This window comes from Macaca mulatta, chromosome 11, assembly GCF_049350105.2.
Source record: "Macaca mulatta isolate MMU2019108-1 chromosome 11, T2T-MMU8v2.0, whole genome shotgun sequence".
In the NCBI taxonomy this organism is placed as follows: Eukaryota; Metazoa; Chordata; class Mammalia; order Primates; family Cercopithecidae; genus Macaca; species Macaca mulatta.
Window position 1 is genome coordinate 128,993,932 of NC_133416.1, and position 22,550 is coordinate 129,016,481.

The 22,550-nt window shown below is 51.9% G+C and overlaps 1 protein-coding gene across 2 annotated transcripts; it reads left to right on the top strand.

Moving 5' to 3' along the window:
* The first annotated feature begins 1,466 nt into the window (after positions 1 to 1,466).
* ORAI1 (ORAI calcium release-activated calcium modulator 1) lies at positions 1,467 to 17,603 on the top strand. Of its 2 annotated transcripts, XM_077955563.1 has the most exons (3): positions 1,469 to 2,099; positions 16,623 to 16,948; positions 16,994 to 17,603. In XM_077955563.1, the coding sequence occupies exons 1-3, from the start codon at positions 1,788 to 1,790 to the stop codon at positions 17,223 to 17,225; spliced, it is 870 nt and encodes a 289-aa protein (XP_077811689.1). In that variant the 5' UTR covers positions 1,469 to 1,787; the 3' UTR covers positions 17,226 to 17,603. The 2 variants fall into 2 exon arrangements, with proteins under 2 accessions (XP_001095850.3, XP_077811689.1); XM_001095850.5 differs by having other exon boundaries at positions 1,467 to 2,099; positions 16,623 to 17,603.
* Positions 17,604 to 22,550: the final 4,947 nt, after the last annotated feature.

Here is a 22,550-nt window from a genome sequence, read left to right on the forward strand (position 1 = left end):
AATATATATATATATATATATATATATATATATATATATATATATATATATATTCGGGCCGGGCGTGGTGGCTCATGTCTGTAATCCCAGCACTTTGGGAGGCTGAGGCCGGCGGATCACCAGAGGTCAGGAGTTCGAGGCTAGCCTGGCCAACATGGCAAAAATCCGTCTCTACTAAAAATACAAAAATTAGCCAGGCGTGGTGGCGGGCGCCTGTAATCCCAGCTATGCAGCAGGCTGAGGCAGGAGAATCGCTTGAACCAGGAGGTGGAGGTCGCAGTGAGCCAAGATCGCGCCATTGCACTCCAGCCTGGGCGACAAGAGCAAAATTGTCTCAAAAAAAACAAAAACAAAACATATATACACACACACAAACACATATATATAAAATACTCAATGAAGGCTTTCATTTTCCTGGAATCCCTCAGCATAGCACTTAATAGTTGCTCAGAAGACACTTGCTGAATGGGTTTGAAGATTCACAGGTTTAAAAAATATCAGGAGGCTGGGCACGGTGGCTTATGCCTGTAATCCCAGCACTTTGGGAGGCTGAGGCGGGCGGATCACGGTCAGGAGTTTCAGACCCGCCTGGCCAACATGGTGAAACCCCATCTCTACTAAAAATACAAAAATTAGCAGGGCATGGTGGCGGGCGCCTGTAATCCTAGCTACTAGGGAGGCTGAGGCAGGAGAATCGCTTGAACTGAGGAGGTGGAGGTTGCAGTGAGCCCAGATCGCATCACTGCACTCCAGTCTGGGCGACAGAGCTAGACTCCGTCTCAAAAAAAAAAAAAAAAAAAAAACAACCAGGAACCGGTCACCTCAATACGTATCAGATGCTGGTGAACACAGGTAGACAAAATGGTCAACAAACCAAAAATCCTTACCCTAAAAAAATAAAATAAAAGAAAAACCTCCCTGCCCTGAATCCGAGTATTTTAAAATTAAAATTGCAGCCCCCGCACTACCCACCTCCTTCAGCCCGCTTTATTTTTTCTCCACCTTTTCACCTTCTAAACTATTATAAAATCGACTCATTGGTGTTTGTGTGTCTTCCCCTACAGAATGCAGCCTCCAAGAGGGCATGGAATTTTGTCCATCTCGTTCATCACCCTACCCAGCCTCAGCACCTAGACCAGTGTTGGCACCCAGTGGGCGCCAAATAAACACTGACGGCTTGAACTCTAGACCTCGGCCGCTCTTTTTCCTACAGACCTTGAACCACCTTGTTCCAACGGGGATATTGGCCTCAGGAGGCGCCCAGAGGTGACCTCAGGCGGCCCGACCCAGGAGTCCAAGCTCCGGGAGCAAGGCCACAGAAGCAGCTGCGGAGAGGGGCGGTGCCAGGAGCCGGAACGGGCAGTCGGGCGCTTCCTGGAAGAGGTGCGGACGGCGGCGAGCCAGGGACCGTGGGCGGTGCCGTCTGAGCGGGCGGGTCACGTGACGCCCACAACAACGCCCACCTCTTGGTGGGCGGGGCACAGGTGGGCGGGGCGCATGCAAAACAGCCCAGGGCGGTGGCCAATCGCGGCGCGCGCCGGGGGTCCCAGCTCCGGGGATCCGGGACACCACCCTCGCGCAGTCTCGGGTCGCTGTAGCCCGGGGGCTTTTGCCAGCGGCGCCGGGGGCCTGTGTGCTGGGGCAGCGGGCGCTCCCTTGACCTAGTCCTCCTCATCCTGTGCGGCCGGCCGGGTGAGGCCGGGCCCGCGTAGGGGGCAGGCGGCGGCTGCCTCCGGCGGAGGTGCCTCGCGGCTCCCGGGCGGGCCCGCGCCTCGGCGGCGTGCTCCATGCATCCGGAGCCCGCCCCGCCCCCGAGCCGCAGCAGCCCCGAGCTTCCCCCGAGCGGCGGCAGCACCACCAGCGGCAGCCGCCGGAGCCGCCGCCGCAGCGGGGACGGGGAGCCTCCGGGAGCCCCGCCGCCGCCGCCGCCGCCGCCGCCCGCCGTCACCTACCCGGACTGGATCGGCCAGAGTTACTCCGAGGTGATGAGTCTCAACGAGCACTCCATGCAGGCGCTGTCCTGGCGCAAGCTCTATTTGAGCCGCGCCAAGCTCAAAGCCTCCAGCCGGACCTCGGCTCTGCTCTCCGGCTTCGCCATGGTGAGCTCGGGCCACCTTGCCCTCCCCTTTCTGCTGTCCTGGCTGCTCCCTCCCGCAGCCCCGACGGGGCCCACTGGGGAGCGAGCTGGGCGGGCCGGGCGGGCCGGGGTGAGGGGAAGAGCTGTGAGAAGCCGTCGTGAGCGCTGCGCAAGGGGCAGAGGTGCTGCTGGACGTGAGCACTAGTGGGCGCCGAGTACTCCGATCTGGGGTGGTGACAAGCCATACCAGAGTCCGGGCTTTGGGGGCTTGGGTGCCTCCACATGGACTTGCCTGCCCCAGCAAGAGTGGTAGATGCATCCCGAAGTTAGCTCTGTAAGAAGCCCGCCCCACGTGCGTTCAGTGGGGAAAGAAGGGACTCAAAAACTAACCCAGCTGGGGGCGTCAGGAGGTGGGGACGAGGACCAAGACCTTGAGCTGTCTTGTGCCCCCGCACCCGAGGCCGGAAGGTGTTAGCTCTGTTCTTTTATCAACTCGTAGAGGGGATTTCCTGACACCCCTTTTCCACCGCATTTTCCGAGAGCCTCAGCCTGGGGGTTTGACAACCAGTCCGCACCCTCAGTTTTTCCTCCAGAAACTTGCCACTGAGTCACTGAGTGTGAGGGAGGAGAGAGGGACGTGTTCCCGTTGAATGGGCTCGCTCTTTTTTAGTTTTTCTTTTTTCCAAGACGGAGTCTCTCTCTATCGCCCAGGCTGGAGTGCAGTGGTGCAATCCCGGCTCACTGAAACCTCCACCTACCGGGTTCAAGCGATTCTCATGCCTCAGCCTCCTGAGTAGCTGGGATTACAGACACCACGCCCGGCTAATTTTTGTATTCTTAGTAGAGACAGGGTTTCACCGTGTTGGCCAGGCTGGTCTTGAACTCTTGACCTCATGATCTGCCCACCTTGGCCTCCCAAAGTGCTGTGATTACAGGCGTGAGCCACCTCCCCCGGCCCAATGGGCTCTTTCTTGATCTAGGGGATAGGCTTGCTTTCCTTTCCCCACCATCCTAAGGAGCTGGAGTGGGAAGCCTCTGAGGTGTGGAGTGGGTGAGGCTGCCGATGGGCCTGAGAAGTGGCTCTGGGGATACCCTCAGGCTTGGCATATTGAAGTTTCTCCGGAAGCAGGGGACTACATAATAACTACATTGTTACCACTTTCGGTGATATCAGCCTTTGTGAATGAACTCTGCCCCCGCCCCCCAGTTCTGTAGACCAGAGCACTCCTGCCCCCGCCACCAGTGAGCTAAGCCCTTGGCCTTGAGGGAGGGAGTGGCTGCACCCTTCGTGTTTTCTTGGGAAGGGAGTGTGTCTGGAACTCTCCCTGCTTTGCCTTGCAGCAGAGCCTGAATTTTGTAAGGCCCAGAGCGTGCTGGGCCACATGAAAAGGCCAGGAGATGGGGAGTGGGCAGCAGCCCTCCCTGCTCAGCTACTTGCTGCCTGTGTGACCTCAAGCAACTCACTCTCCCTGTCTGGGCCTCAATTCCTGAATCGATCAAAGAAGGCTGCTACTCCAGAGTTTCTGTTTGGGAATAAAATTGAGGGAGCCCCTGAGAGGAGATCAGGGAGTGTGTGTGTATAGACAGCACTCTCAATTTTAGTTTAGACAGCACAGAATTCTGCTCTGTTAGTTTCAAATCCTGAGAGACCAGGTTCTGCCTCGTGCCTGAAGAATCTCTAAAAGCAGCCGGCATTTACTAAACACTCACTCAGTGCTAGGTGCCTTATCTCCTGGGCTTACTCCTCAGCAACCCTCTGTGATGGTTTTGTCAAAGGGCTTTCCCAAGACCGCACAGCCAGTCCCATGGAGCAGGATTTGAACCTGGGTCTGTTAGTGTTCAGAACTTGCTCAGGCACTTGTACCCATTGCGGTGTATAGGAACTCTGATTGATGTCCAGCCAGGGACATGTTAAGACAGGCCTAGGAAATGAAAAACAGGGCAAAAGAGTTTCTTTTAAGCCAAAGAGTTTTATAAGTGGTGGTGGGCGGGGAGCTACCAGCTGTCAGCTTTTCCCTGCAGCGCTCCGGGTTTAAGATAATGGTTCCCCCTTTTCTTGTGGTCGTGAGTTTATAGCTGCCCCAAGCTCCTTCTCACTCCTGAGGGGTGAGATCCAGATGAATGACATTTTCCTGCCTTCTCAAGTCCCCTCTTCCTTTCCAAGACAGGCCTCAGGCCTCATGGTCAAATGTCACCTCCTTCCTCTTGCTAAAAACAGTGTGAGGAAGTCAGGAGATTGGGGCAGCCAATGGCTTGGAGTGGGCTTTGGCCCACCCTGTCTGTCTCTTGGGGACTTTTCTTTTCCCCTTCCTGGGTGGAGAAGGCTTGCCGGCTCTGCTGATGGAATCCCCAAAGTTCTGCAGGCAGGGAAGGACCAAACCCCAGGATACTCTCCATTCTGCCGTTACAAGAGGGTAACTGCATGTGCCATGAAGCTGGAAATCTATAGGAGGGATGGGATTGGGTGCAGGGTCTGACCATGCCCCACTCCCACTTAGACACCCAGCCTGTAAGTGAGCTTCAGAGAGGAGAGGGTGCCAGCAGCCCCAACGCCATGGTAACAGAGCGACAAGTTTCCTGAATTACTCTCCCTTGGCCTGTGAGTCAGCATAACCAACTTCCTGCCCCCAGAGGGCTTCCTTCCCAGAGACCTGGAAAGTCAAGGGATGGGGTCACCAGGTGAGATTGAGGGAGGGTCTCCCACAAAGCCTGGAGGGGATTGAGAGGTTCCCCACTTCACAGGTAGAAGGGCCTGGCCAGGTGGCCAGGAAGTGTTGGGGATGGCCGGTGAGTGACCTCAGGCAAGAGGCTTTACCTCTTTGAGGCCAGTTTTCTTTTCTTTCTTTTTTTTTTTTTTTTCCTTTGAGACGGAGTTTCCTCTTTGTTGCCCAGGCTGGAGTGCAGTGATGCGATCTCGGCTCACTGCAACCTCCGCCTCCTGGGTTCATGCGATTCTCCTGTCTCAGCCTCCTGAGTAGCTGGGATTACAGCCACATGCCACCTCACCCGGCCTCTCATTTTTGTATTTTTAGTAGAAACGGGGTTTCACCATGTTGGCCAGGCTGGTCCCAAACTCCTGACCTCAGGTGATCCACCTGCCTTGGCGTCCCAAAGTGCTGGGATTACAGGTGTGAGCCACCGTACCTGGCCAAAGCCAGTTTTTTTTTATGTGTATGGAGATGGCACATATCCTGCTCTCCCATGGACTTGCATGAAGATTCATTTTGAGACCAGACCGGTCCCATGAAACACAGAGGAATTTTCAGGGTCTGATGACGCACACCTTGCCTGGACCCTCTCCGATCTGCAGATGAGATTCTTGCTCCAGACAGCATTTCTAGGAACAGCAAGCCTCAGGTGCGCCATCCTCCAAACTCTAACGAGAGATACAAAGCAAGGCGGCCTGGACGTAGTGTGGGATCAGCATCCTGTAGAGCTCCTCAAGCCCACAGTAGTCTTGTGGGCTTTGAATCACGCCCTCTGTGCCTCAGTTTACACTTCATTGAGAGGCAGCCAGCCTCAGCCTGACCGCGTCCCCTGCAGGACTGGTGAGCATATGTGGCGATCTCGTCTGCTGGGGAAGGCAGGCTGTAACATTAGCCTAAGCAGAAGATAATTGGGAAGGTCAGCCTGCTGCTGTAAACAAAATGCTTTCCATGACCTGGGATCAATTATTTTTGGATTATCTGCCTCCTCAGTTCTCTGCCTGCCAGCACCCTTTTGTTCCCAAGTTCTAGAGCTGGTTCAGAAGTTGCCTGTAATTTCTATGAAAATGAGTTGGAAGGAAGGACTCAAATCATAAGACACTGAGCCTCTGTGACATGTTCCGAGTTCAGGGACCATGTAAATGGGCAAGAAATTGCTATTACTATTCTTTTTTTTTTGAGACGGAGTCTCACGCTGTTGCCCAGGCTGGAGTGCAGTGGCGCGATCTCGGCTCACTGCAAGCTCCGCCTCCCGGGTTCCCGCCATTCTCCTGCCTCAGCCTCCTGAGTAGCTGGGACTACAGGCGCCCGCCACCGCGCCCGGCTAATTTTTTTGTATTTTTAGTAGAGACGGGGTTTCACTGTGGTCTCGATCTCCTGACCTTGTGATCCGCCCGCCTCGGCCTCCCAAAGTGCTGGGATTACAGGCTTGAGCCACCGCGCCCGGCCGCTATTACTATTCTTAGTACTGATCACCGATAGTAATTATTATTGCTGTTGTTGATTGGGCTGTTGCCGTAGGCTAGATGGTGCCCCACGTAGCATGTTGTGTGATCTTCCTATAACCAGGTGAGTATAGGTGGTCACTGAGAGGAAAGATTTGCCCGTGGTCACCTGGCTGGGAAGCTGCAGAGCCCTGTGGCTGTGGTGTAGCACCCTTGCTGTGGGAGAGGAAGCATCAGAGAGTGTAGGAGAACAGAGCTGAGAAGCTCAAGCAGAGCAAGGTCAGAACAGACACCTGAGCAAGACAAGTTGGTTCAGATCCCAGCTCTACCTCTTATAAGGGCAAGACCTTAGGTAAGTCATTTAACCTTTCTCGGTCTCAGTTTCCTCATCTTCAAAATGGAGTACAGCCGGGCACGTTGGCTCACACTTGTAATCCTAGCACTTTGGAAGGCCGAGGCAGGCGAATCACCTGAGGTCAGGAGTTGGAGACCAGCCTGGCCAATATGGTGAAACCCCATCTCTACTAAAAATACAAAAATTAGCCGGGTGTGGTTGTGCATTCCTGTGATTCCAGCTACTCGGGAGGCTGAGGCAGGAGAATTGCTTCAACCCGGGAGGCAGAGGTTGCAATGAGTAGAGATCGCACCACTGCACTCCAGCCTGGGCAACAAACAGAGTAAGACTCCATCTCAAAAAAAGAAAAAAAATTGCAAAGCACTTACAGTATCTGACCCAAGTATCCCAGATACTTGCTTACCCTTTTTTCCATGGTGTTAGGGCTACTAAGGGTTAACTGAGTTAAAATAATCTGGTTCTTGCTGAGCCTTGAGTGTGGTGAAGTTAGGACTTGAGAAAGAGCCTTCAAGTCACAGGAAATGGCAGGAACAGTTAAAGATGAGAAATGACAGGGCCTAGGGGAAAGGTACAGGGGCTGTGGTTGGGGTTGAGGGTCTTCAGGAAGTAGTAGAGAACGGTGAATTTAGCCAGGCAAGATGATGGAGGGCCTTGATTGGGTGGGAAATTTGAACTCTAGGATCGGCAGCAGGGAGCCATTGAAGGTTTTAGACAGGAGTTACATGATGAATTCTATGATGGTGGTGGTGGTGGTTGTGGTTACTGTTTACTGAAACCCTGTCATGCCAGGCATGAGCCTGAACGCTTTTCTTTCATTCTTACTGAATCCTCACCATAGCTCTTAAAAGTATGTACTGTAAACAGGAAAACGAAGGCTCCTAGAGGTTAAGATTCTCCAGCTAGTAGCATTCAAGCTCTGGTCTGGCTGGCTGGGAGCCATTTCCACTTTACCACCCTTTGGTTTCCACCGCCCATGCAAGTTGTTAACTGGGCCTTTGAGATCTTCCAGACGTGAGACTCTGCGTGCTGGATTTGCACGCTGGGCTATGGAGAAAGGGAATTATGCTGTGTTCCCCAAGGGGAGGGTGCTTCCTGCCTAGCAGAGAAGACGTTTGTAAAATTTCACAAGTGCCTGTGGCACATTTTTGGAATTTTGACCAAGAGCAGTGTTGAGCTCCACTGACTGCCCGGTCCCTGGCTAATGAAGGATAACTCTGAGTAGGTTTCTAAGACAGCCCTAAGGTAATCAATGTGGGGTGGGGGTGAAGGGTAGAGTTCCTGTAGAGAAATAAAACTGAATATAAAGTTTAAACATTGACAGCAGGCCAGGTGCAGTGGCTCACGCCTGTAATCCCAGTACTTTGAGAGGCCAAGGTAGGAGGATAGCCGGAGCCTAGGAGTTGGAGACCAGCCTGGGCAACATAGGGAGACCCCGTCTCTACAAATAATAAAAAAAAAATTAGCCAGGCATGGTGGCAGATGCCTGTGGTCCCAAGGACTTGGGAGGCTGAGGCAGGAGGATCACTTGAGCCCAGAAGGTCGAGGCTGCAGTGAGCTGTAAGGGTGCCACACTCCAATCTGGGTGACAGAGTGAGACTCTATCTCACAACAAATAAAATAAACATAGACAGCAGATTTCTCTCTGATGGGGTTTCTAAGGGTTCTTTAATATGATCTCTGGAAGGAACAGCTCAGACTGCTAAGACCACAGACTTTTCTTCAGATGATAATCTTGTGGGACTATTATTTGATAGCCCTCTTTGGGGATCATCGATGTCACCCAGGGGTCAGCTGGCTTTTTGTGGAAAGGAGCCACCAGGTCTCAGTGGTAACTCTTCAACTCTGCTGTTGTAGCTGGAAAGCAGCACGGATAATAGGTGAGTGAGTGGGCATGGCTGTGTGCCAATAAAACTTTATTTACAAAAACTACTGTCTGCAGGCTCTAGTGTGCTGACCTCTGATTTAAGCCGATCTTTTTTGTTTGTTTGTTTTTTGAGACTGAGTTTTGCTCTTGTTGCCCAGGTTTGAGTAGAATGGTACGATCTTGGCTCACTGCAGCCTCTGCCTCCTGGGTTCAAGCGATTCTTCAGCCTCAGCCTCCCGAGTAGCTGGGGTTATAGGCATGTGCCACCATGCCCGTCTAATTTTATATTTTTAGTAGAGATGGGGTTTCTCCATGTTGGTCAGGCTGGTCTCGAACTCCCAACTTCAGATGATCCGCCCAGCTCGACCTCCCAAAGTGCTGGGATTACAGGTGTGAGCCACCGTGCCCGGCCCTGTCTCCAAACTTTTGAGCTTATACCCTTATCAAAAAATATTTATGGCTGGGCACGATGGCTCACGCCTGTAATCCCAGCAGTTTGGGAGGCTGAGGCTGGCAGATCATGAGGTCAGGAGATCGAGACCATCCTGGCTAACACGGTGAAACCCCGTCTCTACTAAAAAATACAAAAAATTAGCCGGGCGTGGTGGTGGGCGCCTGTAGTCCCAGCTACTTGGGAGGCTGAGGCAGGAGAATGGTGTGAACACGGGAGACGGAGGTTGCAGTGAGCTGAGATCGCACCACTGCACTCCAGCCTGGGCGACAGAGTGAGACTCCGTCTCAAAAAAAAAAAAAAAAAAAAAAAATTAACCAGGCATGTTGGTGTGTGCCTCTAGTCCCAGCTGTTTGGGACGCTGAGATGGGAGGATCACTGAACCCGAGAGGTTGAGGCTGCCGTGAGCTGTGATTACCCAATTGCACCCCAGCCTGGGCGACAGAGTGAGACCCTGCCTCAAAAAAAGAATTAGCCGGTTGAAGAGAAAGTCTGGGTCTGTGCCCCCCGACCCTGTATGCAAATTCAGCCTATTCATGGCTTGTAACAAATGTAGTAAGTTGCAACCAGCACATTTTGTTGTTTCTTTCTTTTGATAACTTTGGTACCAAGCTCCTGGCCGTTTTTAGAATGAGATAAGGATGAAATGAAACAAAGTCGCAGCGCACATTGCATCTTGCAAGACCTTATTGGTGTGCTGTAAGGCTAAATGTTGACTGATGAAACTTTTGTTTCTGTTATAAACGCATGTGTGTCTATTTATAGAAACGTGGAGTCCTGGACTGTCATGGTCAAGACTTTGTAAACCACTGCACACTAGACCTCAATACCCTCTTAAGAGATGGTTTGCATTTGAGGTGGGGCCGGCAGGCTCAGACAGCTCCGGGTGACGCTGCATGATTGCAGCCTAGAGGGCCTCATGTTCCAGGCTGCAGCCACACACCCTCCTAAAAGGGTGGTCAAGAAAAGAACTAGGCCGGGGGAAGGAAGGCTGTGGGAGCTGAGGTCAGGCCCAGCATGGGAGGGCTGCCTCAGAGGGCCTGGACTGGCAGGTACCCGGTGCCCAGGGTCTCCATGGAGCCCAGCAGGAGCCAGGAGAGATAGCTGGCACTCGGGCCAGGTGGGCTGACGCCTGGTACAGTCTGCCAGGGCCACCCAGGCCCTGCCCTTCGCAGAATTATGTAACCCTCTTCTTGGCCCTTGCTAAGGTTTGGCATCTCTAGCCAAAACCCTACTGGGGGGATCCATGGACTAGCGTGAGGTGGGGCTGGTGGTCTTTCGCCTTTCCTATCCCTTATAGGGTTTGCCTCGCCAGGTTCAGGCGGCCAGTGGCTGGCTGGGGGCTGTTTATTTTGGGCAACGGGCTATATTTACCTTGTGAAGCTGCATGCGATCTGATCTGATCCAATCTCGCTGGGGCTCAGCTGGGGATCTGGCAGTCAGCTGCCAGATCTGCAGGGCCCCTGGGCCCTCACCCTCCCCACCCGAGGGGAGATTTCCAGAGCAAGAAGTAGCCTGGAAAAAGTGGTGGTATTTATTCCTGTGAATTTTTCATCCAGCTCCGTGACACGTGCCAACCGTTCCTTTCTTCTCACTTTGAATCATTCTTTTACACAGCCCCCTGAACCCTGTGGCATTGAACTTGGTCCCAAGTGTGGGCACATACAGCCTGCCTATGTGCACGGAGTTCCAGGAATCGTAGGGTCCAGTGAGGGTAATGGGGTTTCTTCCGGAGCCGGGCAGCAGGCCCTTTCTTCTTCCTCGGAGAGCCTCTCCCCTCTCCGCATCCCAAGACCTCAGGGAGAGCTGGCGACTGTGGGTGTCCCCGGGCCACGTGCGTCCCAACAGCTGCGCTGCTTTCTGGCCCTGAAGCCTGTGGGTGTGACTAACGGTGTGGAACGTGGTGGTCTCTGTCCTGTGGAGGTGGCCATCAGGCCAGGTGTGGCGTGGGGTGCACATCCTTGTGGCTGGGGTTTGGAGCTGGAGCTGCCTCTAAATATAGCAAGCGAGGTCCAGAGTTGGGGTTGGAAGGTGGGCATATGGGGTCCCTGTCTCCAGCCTGAGCTGAGGGTATCCAGGCACCATTTCTCTTCCATGGACTTCAAGCTCTGTTTTTCTCCTTTTTTCTTTTCTTTTTTTTTAGAGATAGAGTCTTGCTCTGTTGCCCAGTGTGTAGTGTAGTGATGCGATCATAGCTCACTGAAGCCTCGAACTCCTGGGCTCAAGGGATCCTCCTGCCTTAGCCTCTCAAGTAGCCGGGACTGGCTGGGCACGGTGGCTTACACCTGTAATCCCAGCACTTTGTGAGGCTGAGGCAGGGAGATCATCTGAGGTCAGGAGTTTGAGACCAGCCTGACCAACATGATGAAACCCCGTCTCTACTAAAAATACAAAAGTTAGCTGGGCATGGTGGCAGGCACCTGTAATCCCAGCTACTCAGGAGGCTAAGGCAGGAGAATCGCTTGAACCTGGGAGGGGCAGGTTGCAGTGAGCCGAATCATGCCACTGCACTCCAGCCTGGGTGACAGAGTGAGACTCCATCTCAAAAAAAAAAAAAAAAAAAAAGGTAGCTGGGGCTACAGGCATGCCCACTATACCCAGCTAATTTTTTTTTCTGTGTGTGTGCAATAGGGTCTCACATTAGCGCTGCCATGCCCAGCTAATTTTGTATTTTTAGTAGAGACAGGGTTTCTCCATGTTGGTCAGGCTTGTCTCGAACTCCCAACCTCATGTGGTCTGCCTGCCTCAGCCTCACAAAGTGCTGGGATTGCAGATGTGAGCCACCGCGCCCGGCCCTGTGTTTTTCTTTTTAACCAAGATTTGTTGAGCTGTTGTAGCTGGCGCTATGCTAAACATCTAGATATGAAGACTACGTTTAATCTCAGCCACCATGTGAGGGAGGTGCTCCTTTGCCCCCTTCATACCCGGGCTGTGGAGCCAAGTGGACTTGGTTTTGAATCCAGCAGCAGAGTAACCCTTTGGACAGCTGACATTACCTTTCTAAGCCTCAGTTTCCTTGTTTGTGAAAGAAGAATAATGGTATTAATAACTAATAGGATTCTCTTTTTTTTTTTTTTTTGAGACCATGCTCTGTCACCCAGACTGGAGTGCAGTGGTGCTATCTTGGCTCACTGCAACCTCTGCCTCCTGGGTTCAAGAGATTCTCCTACCTCAGCCTCCCAATTAGCTGGGATTACAGGTGCCCACCACCACACCCCAGCTAATTTTTTTTTTTTTTTTTTGAGATGGTATCTCACTCTGTTGCCTACGCTGGAGCGCAATGGCACGATTTCAGCTCACTGCAACCTCCATCTCCAGGTTCAAGTGATACTTGTGCCTCAGCCTCCCAATTTTCTGAGATTACAGGTGCGTCCCACCACACGCAGCTAATTTTTTTTGTATTTTTAGTAGAGGCGGGGCTTCGCCATGTTGGCCAGGCTGGTCTTGAACTCCTAACCTCAAGTTACCTGCCTGCCTCGGCCTCCCAAAGTGCTGGGATTACAGGCATGAGCCACCGCGCCCAGCCCACGCCTGGCTAATTTTTGTATTTTTAGTAGAGACAGGGTTTCACCATGTTGGCCAGGCTGGTCTGGAACTCCCGGCCTCAAGTGATCCACCTGCCTCAGCTTCCCAATGTGCTGGGATTACAGGCATGAGCCACCACGCCTGTCAGCCTCTGTTTTATAGATGTGGAAGCTGTGGTACAGAGAGGCTGAGAACCTTATCCAAGGTCAATAGCTGTGGAAGTGGAGGAGCCAGTTTGCAGCCAGCCGTGTGGTGTGCTCTGTGGTCCTGACTGCATAGAGGGGGAGAGACACTACCTTGAGGGTGGCTGGGGCGCAGGTGAGGCACCAAGTAGGGAGCAGAGTAGGACTGTAGACCTGTGTACAGGCCCCTCATACACACCCCAGCGGCCAGCTCAGGGCCTAAGACACCTAAAGGCTCCAGACATTTCCAGTGAGTGGATCAGTAGCAGTGGACCTGGGGCAGCTCACTAACGGCCGCTGCTGCTTGTCCTGTCTCCGGTTTCAGGTTCCGGGGTGGCAGACCAGAGCAGGAAGAGGAAGTGCTGGGGGTGGGGAGGTGGCAGGAGACACTGGCTGCTGGAAGGGGCTCTCCTCTTCCAGGTGTGGGCAGACCCGGGTGCAGAGACAAGGGAGCTGCAGGATGTGGCCCTCCACCTGCCGTGGCCTGGTGACCTGTGCCACGTCTTGTGTCCAGCACCCACATGTGCCGAGACACCCTCACCCGCATGGACTCAGAATTCTCAGGGCTGGCTTTCGGCCACCAAAGATCTTAAACACGGTAGAAATTCTGATGGCATTGCCCCAAATTTATATGAGTTTGAAATGTTTTGTAAATGCCTGGACTGAAAAGTACATACCGACGTCCACTGAGGGCATTCTTAGACAAAAGCCTGCGAATCCCGTTGAAATTGTCAGAAAAGTCCTGTCAATAAATGATACTTGGCTGTTTTAAGGAGAGTGTCAAGGCCAGGTGTGGTGGCTCACGCCTGTAATCCCAGCACTTTGGGAGGCCGAGGCGGGTGGATTACAAGGTCAGAAGTTCGAGACCGGCCTGGCCAACATGGTGAAACCCCATCTCTACTAAAAATACAAAAATTAGCTGGGCGTGGTGGCAGGCCCTTGTAATCCCAGCTACTCGGGAGGCTGAGGCAGGAGAATCACTTGAATCCATGAGCCAGAGGTTGCAGTGAGCTGAGATTATACCATTGTACTCCAGCCTGGGCGGTAGAATGACTCCATCAAAAAAAAAAGAAAAGGATAGTGTCCACCATCTTCAGATTCTCAGAGATATCCGACCCCAAGTCAGATCCAGATTGTGACCTTCATCTCACTGCATCCCCTTCTTTTATGGGTGGAGAGGAGGGTCTTGGCCAAGGTTACGGGTGAATAGGCGGTTATGGAGCTGGAACATGGGTTTGCCGATTTGACCTGGCGTTCTTTCTGCCTGAGCGTGCCCCTCTGCAGGAGGGTAGAAGCCCCAGGAGGATTTTTTTTTTTTTTTTTTTTTTTTTTTTTTTTTTTTTTTTTTTTTTGAGACGGAGTCTCGCTCTGTCGCCCAGGCTGGAGTGCAGTGGCCGGATCTCAGCTCACTGCAAGCTCCGCCTCCCGGGTTTACGCCATTCTCCTGCCTCAGCCTCCCGAGTAGCTGGGACTACAGGCGCCCGCCACCTCGCCCGGCTAGTTTTTTTTGTATTTTTAGTAGAGACGGGGTTTCACCATGTTAGCCAGGATGGTCTCGATCTCCTGACCTTGTGATCCGCCCGTCTCGGCCTCCCAAAGTGCTGGGATTACAGGCTTGAGCCACCGCGCCCGGCCTAGCCCCAGGAGGATGTTATAAAGAGACTGTGGGGTGGGGATGAGGTTCCTAAACTGGGTAATAATAAAGCTCGCTTTTATTGAGGGTTTGTTGTGTGCCAGACACTACCTGTTTTACATGGATTGACTCTTAATCCTCACAAGAAGCCTTCGAGGCTTGTTCCATTTATTCCCATTTTACAGATGTGGAAACAGAGGTGCAGAAAGTTGAGAGCTTGCCAGAGTCATACAGGCTAATCAAGGGCAGGGGAGTCAGGGTCGAAGCCAGGCAGACTGTAAAAGGAGAGCAGTGGGGAAGGAAGGAGCCCACACCCCTACCTAGGGCAGGAGGGGTGAGGACAGGAATTCCCTGCTTGCTGGGGGCCAGGCTGGTGTGCGGCTAATGGAGAAACTTCACCATTAGGCTGTCCACTCTGAGCCTGCCACATACATAGCAAACACCTTATAAAGAGTCACTGTCCTTGATGGAATGACTGCCATAGGTACCGCCATCTCCCTACCCCCGTCCCTCCAGCCCTCATGGGTTGACCGTGGTTGTGTGCCCACTGCTGGCTGTTCCCAGCCCAGATCTGATGAGCTGGCTCCTTTGCATGGGGGTGACTTGCAAGGCCCAGGTGAGGAGCAGCGGGTGTCTGGCCCAGAGCATGCTCCTGGTGACCTCGGGTCCACAGGTCTCCAGGAACTGGGGACAGCTGGTGGTCAGCCCTGCAGCTGGGGAGGAGACAGCCCCAGGGTGTACTGGCCACTCAGCCTGCACCAGCTGAGCCCATCGCTTCTGGGAAGCCTGCTCTGTACTTCTCAGGTCGTGCACTGTGTTCTCAGAAGGGCCTGGGTGTGCCCTGGGAGAGCAGCCACCACCCCTCTGCATGTCCTCAGAGCAGGGCATGAAGGACAAGCCTCTGCTTGGGTGTGAGGATGTGGGGCCAACAGGAATGGTGGCTGGTGATTGCTTTTTTAAATGCTTTTATTTTAACCATAGTAAAACACACATAACAAAATTTACCATTTTGACCACTGATGGTGGTTGGTGTTAATTTTAATTTAATTATTTAATTGTTGTTATTATTTTTGAGTTAGAGTCTCACTCTGTTGCCCAGGCTGGAGTGCAGTGGCACGATCTCAGCTCACTGCAACCTCCACTGCCCGGGTTCAAGTGAGTCTCCTGCCTCAGCCTCCCAAGTAGCTGGGATTACAGGCGTGTGCTACTACGCCCAGCTATTTTTTTTAATTTTTAGTAGAGATGGGGTTTCACCATGTTAGCCAGGCTCGTCTCCAACTCCTGACCTCAGGTGATCCACCCACCTCAGCTTCCCAAAGTGCTGGAATTACAGGCATGAGCCACTGGCCCCGGCCTGATTTTATTTTTTTTAGAGATAAGGTCTTGCTCTGGTGCCCAGACTGGAGGGCGGTGGTGCGGTCATAGCTCACCACCACCTCAAACTCCTGTGCTCCAGCAATCCTTCTCCGTCAGACTCCCAAGTAGCCAGAACTACAGGTGTACACCACCACCCCCAGCTAATTTAAAAAATTTTTTTGTAGAGGTGAGGTTTCTCTGTGTTGCCTGGCTGCTCTCTAACTCCTGGCCTCAAGCAGTCCTCCCACCGCGGCCTCTACAAAGTGTAGAGATTACAGGCGTGAGCCACTGTGCCTGCGGCTGGTTTCTAATACCTGACCAGGTGGTAATAGCCGTGATTTGGGAGGTGGTACCATGTACCAGCTCTCATTTAATTGTTAAAATAATTCTATGAATTGGCTGGGTGTGGTGGCTCATACCTGTAATCCCCACACTTTGGGAGGCTGAGGCGGGCAGGTGGATCACCTGAGGTTGGAAGTTCGAGACCAGCTTGGCCAACGTGGTGAAACCCTGTCTGTACCAAAAGTACAAAAAAGTAGTCAAGTGTAGGCACATGCCTGTAGTCCCAGGTACTTGGGAGGCTGAGGCAGGAGGATCAGTTGAACCCAGGAGGTGGAGGTTGCAGTCAGCCGAGATCGCACCACTGGGCTCCAGCCTGGGCAAAAGAACACAACTCTGTCTGGGGGAAAAAAAAATCCTATGAACTAGTATTATATCCCTATTTCTACAGATAAGAAAGTTGAGGCTTAGAGAGGTTAAGTGACTTTCCCAGGGTTGCACAGTTAGTGAGTGCCAGGACTGGGATTCAGATCCAGGCGGCCTTGGCTCCTGCTCTCTGTAGGACTTTATGCCACTCTCATCCCCAGGTGAATAGGCCTTACTATCCCCATTATAGATAAATGAAAACTGAGGCTTGGAGAGGCCACGCGACTGACCAGGGTCGCAGAGCCTGACAGGAGGAGAGCCAGGACTGAAGATTAGCAGTGGGGGCTGGGACTGCTGGCACTCATTCTGCCTGTCCCCCTGCAGGTGGCAATGGTGGAGGTGCAGCTGGACGCTGACCACGACTACCCGCCAGGGCTGCTCATCGCCTTCAGTGCCTGCACCACGGTGCTGGTGGCTGTGCACCTGTTTGCACTCATGATCAGCACCTGCATCCTGCCCAACATCGAGGCGGTGAGCAACGTGCACAACCTCAACTCGGTCAAGGAGTCCCCCCACGAGCGCATGCACCGCCACATCGAGCTGGCCTGGGCCTTCTCCACCGTCATCGGCACGCTGCTTTTCCTGGCCGAGGTCGTGCTGCTCTGCTGGGTCAAGTTCTTGCCCCTCAAGAAGCAGCCAGGCCAGCCGAGGCCCACCAGCAAGCCCCCCGCCAGTGGTGCAGCCGCCAACGTCAGCACCAGCGGCATCACCCCGGGCCAGGCAGCCGCCATCGCCTCGACCACCATCATGGTGCCCTTCGGCCTGATCTTTATTGTCTTCGCCGTCCACTTCTACCGCTCACTGGTCAGCCATAAGACGGACCGACAGTTCCAGGAGCTCAACGAGCTGGCGGAGTTTGCTCGCTTACAGGACCAGCTGGACCACAGAGGGGACCACCCCCTGACGCCCGGCAGCCACTATGCCTAGGCCCATGTGGTCTGGGCCCTTCCAATTCTTTGGCCTTACGCCCTTCCCCATGACCTTGTCCTGCCCCAGCCTCACGGACAGCCTGTGCAAGGGGCTGGGCTTCAGCAAGGGGCAGAGCGTGGAGGGAAGAGGCTTTTTGTAAGAGAAATTTCTGCACTTTGAAACTGTCCTCTAAGAGAATAAGCATTTCCTGTTCTTCCAGCTCCAGGAAGAGCCGGAGGGGGCCAAAGTGGGGCCACACACTCGCTGTGTCCCCTCTCCTCCCCTGTGCCAGTGCCACCTGGGTGCCTCCTCCTGTCCATCTCAACCTCCCTTCCGTCCAGCGTTGAGTGTGTACATGTGTGTGTGACACATAAATATACTCATAAGGACACCTCCTTCCTGTGTCTTGTTTTTATTGGGCCTGGGCTACTGGTATTATGCCTCACCCTGATTAGGTGAGCCTCTACGAAAACTTAAAACAAATTTTAAGCCAGGTATGGTGGCACACACCTGTGGTCTCAGCTATTCAGGAGGCCAAGGCAGGAGGATCTCTTGAGCCCAGGAGTTTGAGACCCCATCTCAAACAAAAAATACAAAAATTAGCCAGGCGGGCCGGGCGCGGTGGCTCAAGCCTGTAATCCCAGCACTTTGGGAGGCCGAGACGGGTGGATCACTAGGTCAGGAGATCAAGACCATCCTGGCTAATATGGTGAAACCCCGTCTCTACTAAAAATACAAAAAACTAGCCGGGCGAGGTGGTGGGCGCCTGTAGTCCCAGCTACTTGGGAGGCTGAGGCAGGAGAATGGTGTAAACCCGGGAGGCGGAGCTTGCAGTGAGCTGAGATCCGGCCACTGCACTCCAGCCTGGGCGACAAAGCGAGACTCCGTCTCAAAAAAAAAAAAAAAAAATTAGCCAGGCATTGCACCTGCAATTCCAGCTCCTTTGAGAGATTGAGGCAGGAAGATTGCCTGAGCCCAGGAGGCCAAGGCTGCAATGAGCTATGGTAACACCACTATACTCCAGCCTGGGCAACAGAGGGAGACGCTCTAAAAAAAAGGAAAACTTTGCTCAGCACGGTGGCTCACGCCTGTAATCCTAGCACTCTGGGAGGTCGAGGCGGGCAGATCATCTGAGGTCGGGAGTTCGAGGCCAGCCTGACCAACATGGAGAAACCCCGTGTCTACTAAAAATACAAAATTAGTCGTGCGTGTTGGCGCATGCTTGTAATCCCTGCTACTCTGGAGGCTGAGGCAGGAGAATCGCTTGAACCCGGGAGGCAGAGGTTGCGGTGAGCCGAGATCACGCCACTGCCCTCCCACCTGGGCAACAAGAGTGAAACTCTAGCCGGGCGCGGTGGCTCAAGCCTGTAATCCCAGCACTTTGGGAGGCTGAGACAGGTGGATCACGAGGTCAGGAGATCGAGACCATCCTGGCTAACACAGTGAAACCCCGTCTCTACTAAAAATACAAAAAACTAGCCGGGCGAGGTGGCAGGCGCCTGTAGTCCCAGCTACTCGGGAGGCTGAGGCAGGAGAATGGCGTAAACCCGGGAGGCAGAGCTTGCAGTGAGCTGAGATCCGGCCACTGCACTCCAGCCCCAGCGGCAGAGCGAGACTCTGTCTCAAAAAAAAAAAAAAAAAAAGAGTGAAACTCTGTCTCAAAAAAAGAAAAAAATTCAACATTTTATTTTGAGAAATTTCAAACCTACAAAAAGTTGCATGAATAGTGTCTATCTGAAATACATATTCAGTCTTTTCTTTAGAAGTCTTTTTTTTTTTTTTTTTTGAGACAGAGCCTCACTCTGTCACCCAGGCTGCAGTGCAGTGGTGCAATCTGTAAAGTCACCGTGAACACTGACTTAGCACATACCGAACCATCGCTCCTAGGAGAAATACAGGGTTGCGTTCCTGTGAGCTTTGGTCATGATATTTTCATCAGCTGATCAATATGTAATCTTGTTTTATGTGTATTTCTGTTTAAAGAAATATACATGCATATATATATATATATATATATATATATATATATATATATATGGTTGAGTTGTTACTATTGAACTCACAGCCCACAGGACTAGAACACATGCCTAAATAAAGCTTATCTAACATACCTATTTTCTCCATATGTGTGTCCATCATAACCGTCTTGCATTGAGGAATACTAGACAGCATTCTAGTATTACACTTGGGGACAATTTTGTTTATTCTACTTTATTTTATGTGTGTGTGTGTATATATATGTATATGTATATGTGTATACACACACATAAATATATAATGTACACACATAAATATATATTGCATATATACACGTGTGTGTGTGTGTATATATATATATATATATTTTTTTTTTTTTTTTGAGACAGAGTTTTGCTCTTGTTGCCCAGGCTGGAGTGCAATGGCACTATCTCAGCTCACTGCAACCTCCACCTTGTGGCTTCTTTCTTCTTTTTTTTTTTTTTTCTTTGAGACAAAATCTCACTTTGTTCCCCAGGTTGGAGTGCAGTGGCACAATCTCCGCTCACTACAAACTTTGCCTCCCAGGTTCAAGTGATTCTCCTGCCTCAGCCTCTTGAGTAGCTGGGATTACAGGCATGCACCACCGTACCCAGCTGATTTTTGTGTTTTTAGTAGAGACGGGGTTTTACCATGTTGGCCAGGCTGGTCTCGATCTCCTGACCTCAAGCAGTCCACCTACCTTGGTCTCCCAAAGTGCTGGGATTACAGATGGGAGCCACTGTACCCAGCCCACCTTCCGGTTTCAAGCGATTCTCCTGCCTCAGCCTCCTGAATACTTAGGATTACAGGCACCTACTACCACACCCAGCTAATTTTTTGTATTTTCAGTAGAGATGGGGTTTCGCTATGTCGGCTGGTCTGGAACTCCTGACCCCATGATCCACCTGCCTTGGCCTCCCAAAGTGCTGGGATTATAGGCGTGAGCCACTGTGCCCAGCCATATATATATATATATATTATATTTTTTTTTTTTTTGAGATGGAGTCTTACTCTGTTACCCAAGCTGGAGTGCAGTGGCACAAGCTACTGTGCCCAGCCATGTCCAGCTAATTTTTCTAAAAAATTTTATCGAGATGGGGTCTCGCTGTGTTGCCCAAGCTCATCTTGGACTCCTGAGCTCAAGTGATCCTCTTTCCTTGGCCTCCCAAAGCAGTGGGTTTATAGGCATGAGCCACTGCACCCAGCTGGGAACCATTATAAATGGCAAAATCACCAACAAAAAGCATAAAAATGTGGAAAATGTGACACTAAGTAGACTGTGAAAAGGACACTTGTTTGCACTATGAGAGCTGAGACAAGAAAGCAGAGTGTCCTCGTGCTCGACCCCTCAGGAAACTGGCAAAGTCACAGACACTGACTGAAGGCTGAGGAGGGACTGTCTTCCCCGAGCCATGTGCTGTAGTTACGCATATGGTCCTTCATGCCTAAATACTCCTCCTAAAACTAAGGACATTTCCCGATGTAACGACAATCCAGTGATGAAATCCAGGCAATTATCAGATACAACATTCCTGTTCAGTTTCCTAAATATCCCAGTAATGTCCCTTCCAGCCATGTTTTTTCCACTTGAGGATTGTGTATCACAATGAGATGTCACTTCCTAGTCTCCTTTATTCTTTTTATTTCATTATTATTTTTTTGAGACAGAGTCTCACTCTGTCGCCCAGGCTGGAGTGCGGTGGCGTGATCTTGGCTCACTGTAAACTCTGCCTCCTAGTTTCAAGTGATTCTTCTGCCTCAGCCGCCCGAGTAGCTGGGATTACAGGTGCCCGCCACCACACCTGGCTAATTTTTGTATTTTTAGTAGAGAAGATGTTTCACCATGTTGGACAGGCTGGTCTCAGACTCCCAGCCTCAAGTGATCCACTCGCCTTGGCCTTCCAAAGTGCTAGGATTACAGGCATGAGCCACTGCGCCCAGCCTTAGTCTCCTTTAATTTGGAACAATTCCTCAGCCTTTTTTTTTTATTTGTTTGTGTTTGAGACAGGGACTTGCTCTGTCACCCACACTAGAGTACAACCTCAGCCTCTTAGGCTCAAGCAATCCTTCCATCTCAGCCTCCTGAGTAGCTGGGAATATAGGCACATGCCACTACGTCTGGATAATGTTTGTATTTTTTGTAGAATCAGGGCCTCTCTCTTGCCCAGGCTGGTCTTGAACTCCTGGCTTCAAGGGATCCTCCCACCTTGGCCTCCCAAAGTGCTGAGATTGCAGTTGTGAGCCCCGGCACCCAGGCTAGCCTTTGTCTTTAAATTTCTTTTTTTTTTTTTTTTTTTTTTTGAGACAGGATCTTACTCTGTCACCCAGGCTAGAGTACAGTGGCATGATCACAGCTCACTATAGCTTTGACCTCCCAAGCTCAAGCGATCCTCTCACTTCAGCCTCCCAAATGGCTAGTACTACAGGTGCCTGCCACCATGCACAGCTAATCTTCATATTTTTTGTAGAGACAGGGTTTTGCCATGTTGCCCTGGCTGTTTTTTTCACTTTTTGTGGAGACAAGGACTGACTGTGTTGCCCAGGCTGCTCGCAAACTCCTGGCTCAAGAGATCTATCCTCCCATCTTATTACAGGTATGAGCCACCATGCCTGGCCCAGATGTTGTCTCCTTATTATAATCAGATTGTGCATTTGGGCAGGAATATTATGTAAGTGAGATTTTTATCAGGATTTGTTTAAAATAACAAAATAAGCAGGGCATGGTGGCTCACTTGTGATCTCAATACAGAGAGGCTGAGGTGGGAGGATCGCTTGAGCCCAGTTGTTCAAGACCAGCCTGGGCATCTTGAGACCCTGTCTCTACAAAAAACAAAAAGATTGCCTGGGCATGGTGGTGGTGCACCTGCAGTCCCAGCTATTTGAGAGGCTGAGGTGGGAGGACTGCATGAGCCTGGAAGGTAAGGCCTGCAGTCAGCAGTAATGATGCCACTGCACTCCAGCCTGAGTGACAGAATGGGACTCTTGTCTCAAAAATAACAACATGAGAATATCGGCCGGGCACAGTGGCTCACGCCTATAATCCCAGCACTTTGGAAGGCTGAGACGGGCAGATCACTTGTAGTCAGGAGTTCAAGACCAGCCTGGCCAATATGACGAAACCCTATCTGTAATAAAAATACAAAAATTAGCCAGGTGTGGCCGGGCGCGGTGGCTCAAGCCTGTAATCCCAGCACTTTGGGAGGCCGAGACGGGCGGATCACGAGTTCAGGAGATCGAGACCATCCTGGCTAACACGGTGAAACCCCGTCTCTACTAAAATACAAAAAAAATTAGCCGGGCGAGGTTGCGGGCGCCTGTACTCCCAGCTACTCGGGAGGCTGAGGC